General features: G+C 35.6%; 1 protein-coding gene across 1 annotated transcript in view; it reads right to left on the bottom strand.

Annotated features, from left to right (window-relative positions):
• Nucleotides 1-15,976, bottom strand: part of LOC150093046 (tartrate-resistant acid phosphatase type 5-like) — a 112,272-nt gene extending 96,296 nt beyond the window's left edge. Inside the window, exon 1 of the mRNA XM_090413516.1 lies at nucleotides 15,592-15,976. Coding sequence (XP_090269642.1) covers nucleotides 15,592-15,646 — 55 coding nt within the window. The 5' untranslated portion in view covers nucleotides 15,647-15,976. The remainder of the gene's footprint in view (nucleotides 1-15,591) is intronic.
• Between the last annotated feature and the right edge of the window lie 216 nt (nucleotides 15,977-16,192).

Genomic DNA, 16,192 nt, shown 5'->3' on the forward strand with positions numbered 1-16,192 from the left:
GAGTTGATAGTGGACAAGGACCTAAACTTTTGTGGATGCATTACTAAAATTGTGAGGATAGCCAGAGGATTATGGCAATGGTGCAAAGCACACTAATTTTAGAAGGATGTTATGGTTCCATTGTATAAGGCTTTAAATCAGGTTGAAGCCAAATGATGACGGAAAAGCTTGTGATCAGAGATTTGCAGATGGCAATATGATTATATTGTGTACGTCTGTAATACTGCAGAGCAGAAAGCAAACGGAGAAACTACTGCTCCCTTATCTACAGAACAACCACCATGGCGAGCAAACCCTTACAATTGGCCCCAAGTTCCCGGCGTCCCTTAAATGGGACAGGGGTGCGAAGAATCTCCGGGCTCAAAATGGTGTCCACTTTTAAAATTGCAACTTGGAATGTCAGAACTCTGTATGAAGCTGGCAAATTAAGAAATGCCACAAGAGAAATGAAGAGGCTGGGCATCCGGATTTTGGGAATTTGTGAGACAAGATGGGCAGGATCTGGAAAGTGTCAACAAGATAATACGACAATGTATTACTCTGGGAATAATGAGAACAAACATCGACATGGTGTAGCTGTAATAGTAGATGAAGAAATCAATAAATCAGTAATAAATTAGATTCCATTTTCTGAAAGGATAATGCTGTTACAACTTAAAGGAAACCCTGTTAACATAAATATCATCCAAGCTTATGCACCCACATCTGACAAAAGTGAAGATGTTGAAGAGTTTTATGAACACTTAAAAGAGATTAAAAACCTAACAAAGAAACATGATATAAACATAGTGATGGGTGACTTCAATGCAAAAGTGGGAAGAGGGGGTGATGGAGAAATTGTTGGCGAACATGGCTTAGGCACCAGAAACGACAGAGGAGATCGCCTAGTCCAGTTCGTCAGGAAGAAGATCTAACAATAGCAAATACCTGGTTTAAACTTCCACCCAGAAGACTGTACACTTGGAAATCGCCTCAAGATAACCAACATAACATTGTCAGAAATCAAATTGATTATATACTGATAAATAAGATTCCACAGTAGTATAAAGAGTGCAAAGACTTATCCTGGAGCAGATATCTCATCAGACCACAATCCCATAGTTGCAGAAGTACGTCTTAGATTAAAATCAGCTAAAAAATCACAAAAGAAGAAAAAGAAAATTGATGTAGAAAAACTGAAAGACCCAAACATAAATAAAAGTGCCAAGACACAGCTTAATCTGCGATTACAACAGATTAACATAGAAGAAAATAAAAGTGTGGAATCTCTTTGGAATAGCTTAAAGAATGCCATCGTAACAACAAGTATTGAAGAAGTAGGTTATGTGAATAATATAAAACAACAGGAATGGATGACAGATGAGATTCTTTCTCTTATTGATACAAGAAGAATGTACAAAAACAAAGACCTAGCCAGGTATACAGAAACACATAACATCATCAAGAAAAAAATAAAAGAAGCCAAGGAAAATTGGATGAAAAATTTATGTACTGAAATTGAACTGCTTCAGAAGAAACATGATAATTTTAATCTGTATAAAAAAATCGACGAAATTTCTGGAAAACTGAGGAAAAAGCAAATAGTGTCTCTAAGAGATGAAAATGGAAAAATAGTTCTAGAAGAGAATAAAGTACAGATTTGGATAAAATATGTAACAGAACTTTTCAATGATACTAGACAGAAGCCTATAAATATAAAAGATAACATTCAAGGACCAGCAATCATGAAATGCGAAATAGAGAATGCTATACGAACAAGTAAAACAGGAAAAGCCAGTGGACCAGATGGTGTGCAAACAGAATTTTTAAAATTAATAGAACCAGATAATATCAAACTTCTTGAAAAACTATTCAATAAAATATATGAAAGTGATGAATTTCCATCAGACTGGCTCAAATCTACATTTATCACTGTCCCAAAGAAACCCAAAGCGAATTCCTGTGGCGACTTCCGACTTATTAGTCTAATGAGCCAAACATTAAAAATATTTTTGAAAGTAATTCAGAATCTTATTTATAGAAAAAGTGAAGAAACTCTAAGTGAAACACAATTCGGCTTTCGGAATGGTTTTGGTACTAGAGAGGCACTTTTCTGTACCCAAATATTGATACAAAAATGCATAGAAAAACAGAAATCTGTCTTTATGTGTTTCATAGATTTTGAAAAAGCATTCGACAAAGTCAGACACACTAACTTAATAGAAATCCTTTAACAAATAAGGCTAGACGAACAAGACATAAGACTAATAACAAATCTGTATTGGAATCAGTCAGCTACCGTTCAATTAGACAACATTACCACCAGTGATGTTAACATCAAAAGAGGAGCGAGACAAGAATGTGCGCTCTCACCACTCCTGTTCAACATATATGCAGAGGTAATCTTTAAAAAAACATTGGAAGAATGTCCAGAGGGAATCACAATAAATGGAAAGATTGTTAACAACCTATGATAGTACGGTGTCATCTGCATAATTGCAGATAACATTATGGATCTCCAAAAACTCGTTGACAGAGTATACATAGAAAGCCAAAGAATGGGAATAAACATAAACATCAACAAGACAAAATACATGATCATCAGCAAACATCCAGCCTCATCAATGAAACTGACACTCAATGGGAAAAATATTGATCAAGTGTCAAGATATAAATATCTTGGTTGCTGGCTTAATGAACGGTGGGATCCAGAAATATATATAAAGACAAGGAATGAAGTTGCACGGCAGTCCTTCATGAAAATGAGAACACTATTCTGCAATAAAGACCTAAACATGGAAGTCAGATGCCGAATGCTGAAATGCTACGTGTGGTCTATTCTGCTCTATGGAGTTGAAACATGGACATTGAAGGCGACAACCATCAAGAAAATCGAAGCCTTTGAGATGTGGCTATACAGAAGAATGCTAAAGATATCATGGACAGAAAAAATTACCAATGAAGATGTCTTAAAATCCATTGGCAAAGCTAAACATCTTGTACAAATAATCAAGAAACGAAAAACATCATATCTTGGCCACATCATGAGAAACAACAAATACCAACTTCTACAAACTATTTTGATAGGAAGAATTGGTGGCAAAGGAACAACTAGAGGAAGAAAAAGAATATCATGGTTTGACAACATCAAGACGTGGACAGGAAAGAGCAGTGCACAACTGCTCAGATTAGCACAAGAGTGCAGTTTGTTCGCCAAGATGGTCGCTGACCTTCGATAGAAGATAGCACAATAAGAAGGATGTTATGGTTCCATTGTATAAGGCTTTAAATCAGGCTGCATATGGATTATTTACACAGATTTGGTCACATGGATTTTCAAAAGGATGAAGAGATACTGGAAAGGGTCTAGAGCTGATAGACTAACGAGGTTTCTGATCACTTTGCCAATGCTGAGTATGAAGACAGATGGAAGGAATGCAATTTACAGAATCTAATAGATAGGAGAAGGAAGAAAGGGTGGGGATATGATGGAAACAAATTGATGAACAATTAACATATTATTATTAATTATTAATATTATTAACATATTAAAGTGAATGAGATTTTTCATAGAATGAAGAGAGATGGGGAAAGAACAAGAAGCCATCCCTGGAAGCTGTGAGCAAAGGGGAAGGGAGTGAAGAGTAGGTTTTTGCATGGAGGTGGTCGGTGATCGAAATGCATTACCTGAAAGTGGCGAGTACAGAGACTGAATGAATTTAAGGTGCAATATGATGAGCTGTGAGTGCACATCACTGGAACCTCCCACAATGAGTCTTTGAACTCCAATAGAGAACCAGTAGAAATAATAATCACGTACGTAACAGTCCTCAACAGTGGAGATATTTGTTTACATATAATGAGAAATGATTATCTGCAGCCACTAACATATTATAAGTCGGGGAATATTTTCCAGCAGTTATCATAGTCAGATTTTAATCTATAAAAGGTACCTGTGGCATAACAATCAAAGAAAAACAATCTTTGTTTTTCTTTGATTTGATTTCTTTGATCAAACTTTGAAAAGACATTCATATTTTAAAAGTGCTTCTATTAAGAAGACAAACTTCATCCCAGAGGATACTGTGGTTAGTATCAATACTATGTTATGCCAGACAAGACATTTGAGGTTTCAGGTATTCAATGTAGTACTGATGTTCAGTAATTCTTTTTTTTTTTTTTTCCACAGAATGGCCTGTCTGTCCAAAGTATGTCAAATTACATTCATAAGGGTTCTGGTAAACACCAGCTAAAGATAAAGGATAAAAATTCCTTCACACCAAGGAATCCAGGTGACCAGATCTGTACAATAAGTGGAACAATAACTTCCCTATCCCTGTTTGCCAGTATGTTCAACAATCATGTAATTTCATGTGCTGTTTTAGCCACGTTTGGAATATGCTCTCTAAACGTAAGTTCTCTGTTCACAATAATCCCCAAGTCTCATGCCTTTTCAAATTTTTTGCAGTTCAATTCCATTAATATAGTACAGCATGTGATCTCACCCATCTTCCCAAATGCATCACCTTACACTTAGCCATGTAAAACTGACAGACATTTACCTTTGCCCATACCACTAGCATATTTAAGTCATCCTGCAAAGATATCTACATCACCTTCATTGACTACTGCTCTTCCCAATTTATCATCATCAGAAAACAAGGGGATATTTAATGGCAAATTATTTCCAGTATCATTAAAGTACAAATTAAACAACAGAGGACCATTAGTCACCTGCCTTCTCCTGGACTCAGCTCCTCCATAAACCACTCTTTGATATCTGCCCATGTCTACCCTCTAATCCAAATCATGAGTTATCTAATCCAATGATTTTTAAAATTTTCTGAATGCTACATTAATGTGGCTCATTTTCTGCTTACATTATGAATGGAGAACCTATAGAACAAGTAAAACATTTCAGCTACTTAGGCACGATTTTTAGTGAAGATGGAAAATTAAATATGGAAATAGACAACAGAATCAATAAAGCTGGTATGGTAGGAAGTCAACTGAATAATAAGAGAGAAATTAGTCAAAACACTAAATTAGCTGTATACAAGACAGTGCTCAAACCAATTTTAACTTATAGATGAGAGAGAGCTGGGTTAGAAATAAAACACTTGACCAAAGACCAGAGACCACAGATATGAGTTGTGAGAAAGACTAGAGGGGTGAACAGATGGCATCAGTGGCAATATCATATTAAAAACGAAGATATTAGGAAAGAACTTAATATTGTTAACATCCAGGAATGTGTTAGCAGAGCTAATCTCAGGTAGTCACTTAAATAGAATGGGAGAGGAAAGATTAGCACAACAAGTGTTCTTTGCCAGGTTTGCAGAAAAAAGACCCAGAGGAAGACCAAGATATAGGTGGATTGATACAGTAAAAAATGCCTTAGAAGATAGAAATATAAGATCTGATAAAGTTGAAGTCTTGATGGGTAATAAATTGATTTGGAGAAAAATTGTAGATAAGATGTTAGTAATGGTGTAAGTTTTTCATGTAGTACTATCATATCCTGTACACCCATTGAGGGTACATATCAGGAATCTCATGACGATGACTTTCTGTTTACAAGTTTTGAACAACTCATGCAAATGACCCAGTTTGCAGTTAGTGTCTAGTTTCAATAAGGAATAGAAATAAAAACAATAAGAGAAATCAAAAAAATGAGGAATCATAATGGGGGAAGGGGAAGAAACTGAAGTGGCTTGAAAAAATAGTTCCACATTTATTCTTTAGAAAGGTTTCTTGATTATCTAATCCTTATCCCACCTATAGTACTACTAGTTTACTACAGGCTTGCAACCTTTTATCAGTAAAATTCACATAAACCAAAAGTAATTTTATATTCGCTTTAATATTTTCTTTAATATTCTCTTAAATATAATCTTTATATTCATCACGACTTCTGTGATGAAAGGGTATATGTGGAACTACAAGGCTGGTGATCATAAGGAGCTCAGAAGACAGCTTGCATGTGCAGCATGGAATGAGGAGTTAGCTGGAAAGGAGATCAATGCAGCTTGGGGGATATTCTAGAACTGTCTAGTAGAAGCAATGTCTAAAATGTATTTCAAGGGTCAGAAAGTTAAATGAAGTAGGTATGAAATGGATGAATTACAACTCTTTCTTTTAAGATTACACGGTGGTCAGCATTCATAGTTAAGATTTATGGAGACACAACACAAGTGTTGATATAATTACTTTACTTAATAACATTCGAAGTTTCGACCTCTGTATTGAGGTCATCATCGGGAAAATACATATGTATAAGATATAAGCTACATGCCACTGTACTTTACAAAGGTAAAATGAATCTAAGTTACTGCTTATTAATCTTTATTTATCTTGCCTGACCTCTAGTGGAGAAAAAAAAAACTAAATTAATAAATAAAATAAAATAAAATAAAATTTAATTAAAAATATAAAAATAAAAAAAATATAAAAACCTAACTATAAAAATAAATTAAAAACAGAACTACATTAAACATTTCTAAAGTCTCCTCATATTGAGATTTTCATCTGGGCTTGTTCCAGTTGCTATAAGGGTTGTAGATGGGTCCTCCACAATCTTGGAAAGATTAGTTCATCATTTTTGTTCAAGTTTGGATTGTGTTTTAGCACTTCACAGGCTTCTTTGAATTTTCTCTCAAACTAGGTTTTGGTGCAGTGTAGGGACTTGATGCCTTTCCAGTCAATCCTATGGTATGTATGGAGTGCATAGGCCCGTTTTTCCATATTGGAGGTATTTAATGTGTCGATTGTGTTCATCTTTTCTGATTAGGATAGTGCGTCCCGTGTCCTTGTAAGATATGTACATTGGATTTTGTAAACCCCTGGGTGGGCCAGGTGTGGAAGAGGACCTTTGGAAGAACTGAGTAAATTTCTTAATTTTGTAAGGGTTTAAAGATAGTCTTGATGTTGTATTTATGTAGTGTTCTGTCTATTTTGTCAGAAATGCCTCTAACATAGGATATGGTTATGGCATTGTTATAATCTTTTTGGTTTTTAGTATCATTTTTGAAGAGAATTCTTTCAACTGTTTTTTTTTATTATAGCCATTTTTTATAAATATATGGTTAATGATTTTGAATTATTGGTTTAGAGCTTGTTCATTCAAGCAAATAGTTATTGCTAGTTAGTGTTTAAGAATGCTTATGACTCCTAGTTTTTGTGTTGGGTGATGGTATTAATCTTTGTGTATGTACTGGCGTGTGTGTATGTAGGTTTGTGGTAGATCAAGAAAGAGAGACAGCCTGAGGAAAGATGTGTGATGAGTGTGTCCAGAAAAGGAAGAGAGTTGTTGTTTTCGATTTCAATCGTGAATTGCATACGTTTGTGTTGTTTGTTCAGGTGGCTAAGGAATATATTTAATGTTTCGCGTCCATGGGGCCAAATGGCAAAAATATCATCGACATATCTGAGCTAGACTGTGGGCTTTAGGTTGGGAGAATCTAGAGCTAGTTGCTCAAAATCTTCCACATAAAAGTTAGCTATTGGGGGGGGGGGGGAGAGTGAGCCCATTGCCGTATCTTCTTTTTGGAGGTAAAAATTGTTTTGCCACAGGAAATACCAGGAGCGGAGTACGTGCTACGTGCGCAAAGAGGGCTGTGATGTTGGGTGGAAATATGTTCTGTAGTAGAATGATAGCATCATTGATCAGGACATTCATGAAAAGGGCAGTTCTATCAAAGCTGACTAATAAATCTTGGCCAGTATAATGTTTTAATTTTGTTTATAAAATGTTGTGTATTTGATTATGTAAGAGGGGGGAATGACCTACCAACTCCTTGAGGGTGGTCGCTAATTTCTTGGCTGTCGATTCCTTAACTATCAGACATAGTGGAGTGTTTATTTTGTGTATTTTATAAACATTTATAAACAAATTTAAAAATTTTATAAAAACACTTTTATAAACAAAAGTGGTTTTATAAAAACACTTTTAGCCATTTGTCCCCACAGCCGTAAAACATTAAATACATTCCTTAGCCGCCTGAACAAATAACACAAATGTATTCAATTCACCATTAAAATCGAAAACAACAACTCTCTTCCTTTTCTGGCCACACTAGTCACACATCTTCCCTCAGGCTGTCTCTCTCTCTCTCTCTCTCTCTCAGTCTACTGCAAACCTACACACACACGGGCTAGTACATACACAAAAATTCATACCACCACCCAACATAAAAACTAGGAGTCATAAGCACTCTCAAACAGAGCACTAACTATTTGCTCGAACGAACAAGCTCTAAACCAATAATTCAAAATCATTAACCATACATTTATAAAAAATGGATATAATAAAAAAAAAAAGTTCAAAAGATCCTCCTCAAAATGATACTAAAAACCAAAAAGCTTATAAGAATGCCATAACCATACCCTATGTTAGAAGCATTTCTAAAAAAATAGACAAAACATTATATAAATACAGCATCAAGACTACCTTCAAACCTCTGACAAAATTAAGAAATTTACTCAGTTCTTCCAAAGATCCTGTTCCACACCTGGCTTACCCAGGGGTTTACAAAATCCAATGTACATATAAACTACCTTACATATGGGAAACAGGACGTACTATCCTAATCAGAAAGGACGAACACAAACAACACATTAAATACTTTCATTATGGAAAAACAGGCCTATCAGATAATGCACTCCATGCATTCCATAGGATTGACTGGAAAGGCATCAAGTCCCTACACAGCACCAAAACCTGGTTTGAGAGAAAATTCAAAAAAGCCTGTGAAATGCTAAAACACAATCCAAACTTGAACAAAAATGACGGACTAATCATTCCAAGATTGTGGAGGACCCATCTACAACCCTAATAACAACCGGAACAAGCCCAGAAGAAAATCTCAATACGAGAGGATTTTAGAAACATTTAATGTAGTTCTGTTTTTAATTTAGGTATTTTTATAGTTAGGTTTTTTTATATTTTTTTATTTTTATTTTTTAATTAAATTAAATTTTATTTTATTTTATTTATTTATTTATTATTTTTTTTTTCTCCACTAGAGATCAGGCTAGATAAAAATTAATAAGAAGCAGCTTAGATTCAGTTTACCTTTGTAAAGTACAGTGGCATGTAGCTTACATCTTATACATATGTATTTTCCTGATGACGACGACCTTGATGCAGAGGTCGAAACGTCGAATGTTACTTTCCTAATATTAAGTAAAGTAATTATTTTAACACTTGTGTTGCATCTTCATAAATCCCAACTATGAATGGATGAATGAAGAGACAGCATGCAATATAGAGGAAAAAGGCATTATGGAGGCAGATAAGAGAAGAGGTATTAATCAATTCCATGAAGATTACAAAGAATAGGCAAGGAAGGTGATTTGGTTAGTAAGAGTAGCAAAAGTGAATTACAAGCAGCAGTTAGCTAATGAAGCCAAAAAGAAACCTGTAGAGGTCTTGATATGCAACTGCTGGCTGCACATCAAAACTACTCAGAGGATATAGTTGAGATAATTAATAAACAGTTCATAAAGATATTTCATTCTTATGAATGTGACATTATTATTATTATCATGTGACATCTCCAGGGAGTCCAAAGACTCATCGAGGGAGAGTGTGCCAACAGCATCGAATGATTTATCCCTTCCAACTACTAACCGCGCTCAAACTTGCTTAACTTTTTGCGAGCCATTAGTAACAGAGGCTCTACCAATCGACCCAACTTTTGCTAGCGAATGAATGTGACATCATGGAGAGTTTGAGAGCAATTGATGATGATAAGGAAAGACTGACTGTAAATGAGCAAGAGGTATATGGGGAAATTGAGTAAACTAGATGTTAGTAAGGCTGTCAGACTTGATAGTATATCACCATGTATTTTGAAGGAATGTACTAGGGAGTTGACATCTGCCTTGACATATTTGTTTAATATGAGTCTTGCAGTGGAAGGAGGGAAAATTGTGCCACTTCATAAGAGAGGTGACAGAATTCAAGTCAAATTATAGGCCTATCTGTGTGTCATATGTTGTGGTTAGTGTTGGAGAAGCTGGTGAGAACTAGGATCCAGAATTAGATTGACAACAATGGTATTATCTTTAATGGACAGTATAGATCTGCTAAAGGAAGATTATGCTTTAGTAATCTACTTACTTATTACAATAAGGTAACAACTTCATTGGAGAGAGAGAGAGGAATACACAGTAGTATACCTAGATTTCACACAGGCTTTTGATAGATTACTGCATGATAAGTTGATAGTCAAACTAGATCAGATGGGGTTGGATATTAGACTAGTGCAGTGGATCAGAGATTGGCTATCTGATAGGTATCAGCAAGTTGTGTATGGGGGAGCAATATTCCGGAAGAGGAACATCACTAGTGGTGTACCTCAAAAGTCTGTTTTAGGATCACTGCCGTTTAACCTATATGTTAATGATATTGGCAAGGATTTGGATGGGAATATTCAGTTGTTTGCAGATGATGCAAAGTTGGGATGAACTATACAGAGTAAAGCAGATTGTGGCCTTAAAAGAAGACTTGAATAGAATGACTGAATGGGCACGGGAGTGGGGAGATGCCAGGTTTTAAAATTTGGGAAACAAAGATCATTATTATTACATGACACCTCCAGGGAGTCTAATGGCTCATCGAGGGAGGGGCATCCACTCTACAACTCTCTGTTTCTACCAACCACAACTACGATCATTATCTACACCAACGCCATCTACCAGCCACCACTAATATTTCCAAAGACAATCACAAACATCCATGCCCATGGCAGGATTCCAACCTGCAGCCTTATGGCTGAAGAGCAGATAAGCTAACCACTTGGCCAACCAGGCCAGCTGGGATATATAGAATTTATGCTTGGTGGGGATATGTTGTTGGAGGTGGAGGAAATAAAAAAGCTTCATTGGAGAGATGGTGATGATGAATCTTGGGGTGACAGTGGATAAGGATCTAAAATTTAGAGGACACATTACCAAAATTGTGAAGACAACACAACAAATTCTGGGATTGATGCAGAGGACATTGACTTGTAGAAGGAGATTCTTGTTCCATTATATAAGACCTCTGATTAGGCTGCACATGGACCACTATGTGCAGATTTGGTCACCTGGTTTTCAAAAAGATGAGATGATGTTGGAAAGAGTTCAAGGAGACTGACTAAAGTAGTTTCTAATCTCTGGAATGTCAAATATGAGGAAAGGTTGAGAAGGTGCAATCTACAGTCTAGTGGATAAGAGGAAGAGGTGTGATATGATAGAGACCTACAAGTCAGTAAGAGGTTATTATAGGATCAATGTTGAAGAGGTTTTACAGAAAACAGTGAAAGATCAGGGGAGAACAAGAGGAAGCTGTATAAGGTGGGTGTGAAAAATGGAGTGAAAAGCAGGTTTTTTCATACAGAGTTGTGAATGACTGGAATGTGCTGCCGAGTGTGTGTGTATGGTGTCTGCAGAGAATTTGAGTGTGTTTAAGGTGCAGTATGATGAGCTGTGTATATGACAAAAGGGCTTCTAGATGAGTCTTAGACTCCATGGGGTCTTAGGGTAATAATAATAATAATATTGCAACATGCTTTTATTATTCATCTTGTACTTGTAAATGCTAACCTCTGTTCAATGATATAAGGTTGAATAAAAATTTATGAAATTTATTTTTACACTACATTCATAAATTGTTCAATGATATAAGGTTGAATAAAAATTTATAAAATTTATTTTTACACTACATTCATAAATTTTAATTGCCATTAGTAGACATTTAGTATACTAAAGAACTTGCAAGTAAAATTGTACATTAATCATTTATATTTATTTATTTTTTTTAAATGTTTAGAATGAGTAGCCAGATGGGCTAAGTAATTGAATTCGGGCATACTATAGTTGAAGCAGTGTGAAACATCTGCAGATGTGAAAGGCTAACACGCTATGAAGAAGAGCATACCTGATAAAAACAGAATTTCTTGTCAAATATAATTAAATTTCTGACCCAATGAAAAAATTTGCTATATAAGAGCAATCCATGTGACCTGACTGGCATTCAAAAAAATCAATCATAAGACATCGAAATGTTGAAATTAATGTGACCACATGTACTAGCTGAACTGTCTCCCAAGTGAACTGTTGCCAATCTTCAGGAAAACCATTTCATCAAGTAAACTGTTATCTGAAATGAAAAGTAGATCAATTTCAACAATCAAAACACACAGAATCACTGTATCAACTTAGATGATTCAATCTAAGTTTCAGCTCTGGCAAGGTTGCACAGCAGAATAGAAAAAAGGTAAGATAGTTCCATTACAAAAAGTTGGCTCTGACAGAAACAGCGAATTACAGATCATTTAACATCTCGGGTAGTTAATGTATTGGAAGAGCTAGTTAAAGGCAAAATCCAAAGTGGGCGGATAGCAAATACAGTACTCTATGGTAGGCAACATGGCTTTATAAAAAGGTAGGTCCTTCCTTAATCATTTACTCACATTTTATAATAGTGATAGCAGAATTAGATAAAGGGAAATGACTACACCATGATACTGCTAGACTTTGCAAAGGCATTTTACAGAATACTGTATGGAAAAATATAAAAGTTGAACAAATGGGAATGGAAACGAAATATCCATAGATAGCATGGTTGGTGTGTGTGTGGGAGGGGGTGACCTGAATTTCTTGGGGACCAGGAGATGGCAGAGAAGACTCAGAGATAAGTTACTCTGCTGGTGACAAGTCTGTGGAAGGCTCCCTATGAGGGCAGCTTGAAGGTTTGTGGATTGCAACGATTAGTTGATAGAGGGGAAAAGAGGGAATAATAGAAACTTTAAATATATTAAAGGGGAACCATGTCATGGTTCATGACCAAGCAAATGACTCTGCTTCTCCTCCAGCTTGGTCAGTGGAACTGAAAATAAGGGAGCCAGCTTTAGCTGTGGACATTAAAGTCACCAAGGAAGTTAATTTCATTGTTAAAGAATTGAATTACAGGAAATCAAGCTCCCAGGATAAATCAAAGAGATCAGAATGATCTTCCAAGAGAGCAGTAGAGACAGCAGATGAATGATACATAATAAGAAAAATAATCTCAAGCCACAGAAGATCAAAAATGAAGATTCAAGATCACATGAAAACACAAATATATTATCCTTGTGGCAGGAGTAGTCATATAGGGTATAGTTTGAACAGGTATAGTGGCTGCTGGGGCAGAGATGTGGGGGTTCAATCAAACATAGAAGATCAAGGATGAATTAACTGTGGAAAGGATACAAAGATGGATGACAAAGATGGTTTCAGGACTGTACAAGGATAGTTATGAGGATCAGCTGAGAGAATGTGGACTGCAGAGTTTGGTGGATAGAAGGAGGAGAGGTGATATGATTGAGACTTTTAAACTGTTGAGAGGTGGTTACAGGGTTGACACTGGGGAGTTCTTTCGCTTGGTTGAACAGCGGAAAGGAGTGATGACAAGAGGCCATCCCTGGAAGTTACGAAAGGAAACTGTGAGCAAGAGGGTGAGGAATGGTTTCTTTGCATGGAGGGTGGTTGAACCGTGGAATGCATTGCCTGATGGAGTGGTGAGAGCGAGAACGGTCAATGAGTTTAAGGAGTGGTATGATAGACTTTGTGTTTCTCAGGGGGGGGGACCTCCCCTCGATGAGTCTTGACAGACTTTATGTTCTTAGGAAGGACCTCCCACGAAGAGTCTTTTGACTCCATGGAGGCCTGAATAATAATAATAATGTCTCCTGCTGACGGTACACATAATTTAGTTTGCACTTATACAGAAAATGTTGGTGACGTGCAAAAAAAAAGATTTTTTTTTTTTGCAAGATTTCATGAGTTTTGTAAGTATTGGGGAATTTTTTGAGGAAGGTTTTTTATTTTATTTCAACAGCAATGATACTATATTTAATTTTAGGGTTCCAATGAAAAGAAAGCAAGCAGAAGAACACACCGTTGAAGAGCTAGACTCTTACATGCAAAGCAAAAATAACTAAGAAACTAAAGCAATGAAGAGATAGACTCTTACACACAAAGCAAAAATAATCCCACTAAGAAACTAAAACAATGGCGAGTTTGGAAGTCAGTAAAAACAGAAAAATTGGATCTTAATCATAAAAGTTCCACTTATTTTTTAAATTTTACAATATATATTTTCTTGAATTTAGTATCAGCAAAATAGTGCTTGCCTAGGAGTGGCATATACCCTAACAGAGTCCTATTAAAAAAAAAAAAAAAAAAAAAGAGTCCTGCATTTTCCCATACAAGGAGTAAACAGTCACAGCAGTGTTCCTTAACATACCATTACACAGCTTCCCTCAAGGCAAGACCTGGAAGTGTAATAGAAGCAAGATTACACACCAGCTGATCAGGAAGCAAATTAAACACATTATCATCTTGGTTGGTTCTGCTGTATGCTTGAAAATGAAGAAGGTTTAGATCTTCACAGTAAGTCTGGTATGTCCCTGACAGATATTGTTCATACATGTTGCAAAATTGGTGGTGTGTGTGGAAGAGGGAAGGAACCTGAATCCCTGCTCTGGGAACCAAACATGGCAATAGTTAAAGGTCCTCCAATAAGTAATGTGATGATGCACTGGCCAGTGAAGGTTATCTACCACATAGTAGGTCTTGTTGGCCAACTGTTAATGACCTTCTCAATATGAAGAATATTAATCAACAGGCATAAAATAATGGTGTTTCCATTTATACAATGGAACTGCTGCAATTTTATACCTAGATGTGGCCATCATGACTAATGGGCTCAAGTCTGGTCACAAGATGTGAAGGGGAGATGAAAAGACAATCTAGCACAAAAATTATTTCAGGAGAGTGGGATGTCAAGAGATTTTTCAGATAGATTAACATAACAAAAGGTACAAATAATAGGAGCCAGGTTTTGAACTGTACAAAGGAGTGGTGAATAGCAGCATGTGAAGTTTTTTTTTCCCCTTTTTTTCTGTGGCAAGTGGTAGCGAAATGGAATGAATGCATTGCTTGATTGTGCTGTTCATGTGTGCATGAGTAAGGTACAATATGTTAGCTATGCTGCAGACAAGGGAAACCTTTCACAATAAGTCTGTCCATGTTTACAATATTTGTATATATTGCATATACAATGCACAGTATTGTATATCAATTCATGAATCTGACTCCAGAAGATTTAACTGTGATAATAATAATGAACAAAAATAAAAATCCACTTTTTTATTTATTTATTTATTTTTAATGACTAAATGAAATCAGTGTACAAGGCATTTTAAGCCGTCCCACTCTACCTTATGTCTTATCTATTAGGCCCTGGTTCTTTAAGTCGGCTTGTGTAATTAACGAAAAACACTCCAGATTATTGAAAATAATTATCAATACTTGGATTGGGTAAGTGACGGAAACGTTATATTTAGAATATAATAATTTACACTATCAATAATTAAAAATTATTAGTTAGGCTGCTTAATGCAAAATTATAACATAGTTTACATGTTATTATATTGGGCCTCAATATAACGATCAATAAGTTAATTTTCCAAATAATTTTTACTGGCAAGTTAAACTCACAAATTCCTTTTTCAAAATTCAAATGTTTCAACGAACAGAGACATAATACATGAAAAATACTGTTTAACAACTATAGATACATACCTAAAATTAAGGCAAAAAAATTAGCGAGTACCGTTAATTTCATCTTCATTAACATCTTATGTTTCTTTATACGAGGTACCGATTAAAAACAACCAACACCTGTGTTAACTCACATTATCTACAGCTGACATAGCTATTCATTAGAATAGCAACAGAAACTCATGACTCGCTATTTACAGAAAATAGGTAGGTCAGTTCATATCACATGTTATCATAATTCTGAAAGCTACTTATCGTAATGCATGACGATCAAGAACAAGATAGACTTGCACTAACGGTGTAGTTCTCATCACGTTCAACAATCTAGGTGACCTTGAAGAGATAATCCACTGATCAGCTAATCTTAAATAACTGAAATTAATCTATGGACAATCCAAAAGTTACTATATATTATTAAAATGATAAAATTTGAAGTTAGAGCCAAAACGACCTCGCCTACTCCCTGTAGGAAATAAAAGGCGTTATTGGATTATTATTATTATTATTATTATTAAACGGCCTCGCCTACTCCCTATACGGGAACAAAAAGGCGTTGGCTTAGCTGATTATTATTATTATTATTATTATTATTATTATTATTATTATTATTATTATTATTATT

The sequence above is a fragment of the Typopeltis vanoorti genome, chromosome 24 (assembly GCF_054136105.1).
Source record: "Typopeltis vanoorti isolate ZY-2024b chromosome 24, IOZ_Tvanoo_1.0, whole genome shotgun sequence".
Lineage (NCBI taxonomy): Eukaryota > Metazoa > Arthropoda > Arachnida > Uropygi > Thelyphonidae > Typopeltis > Typopeltis vanoorti.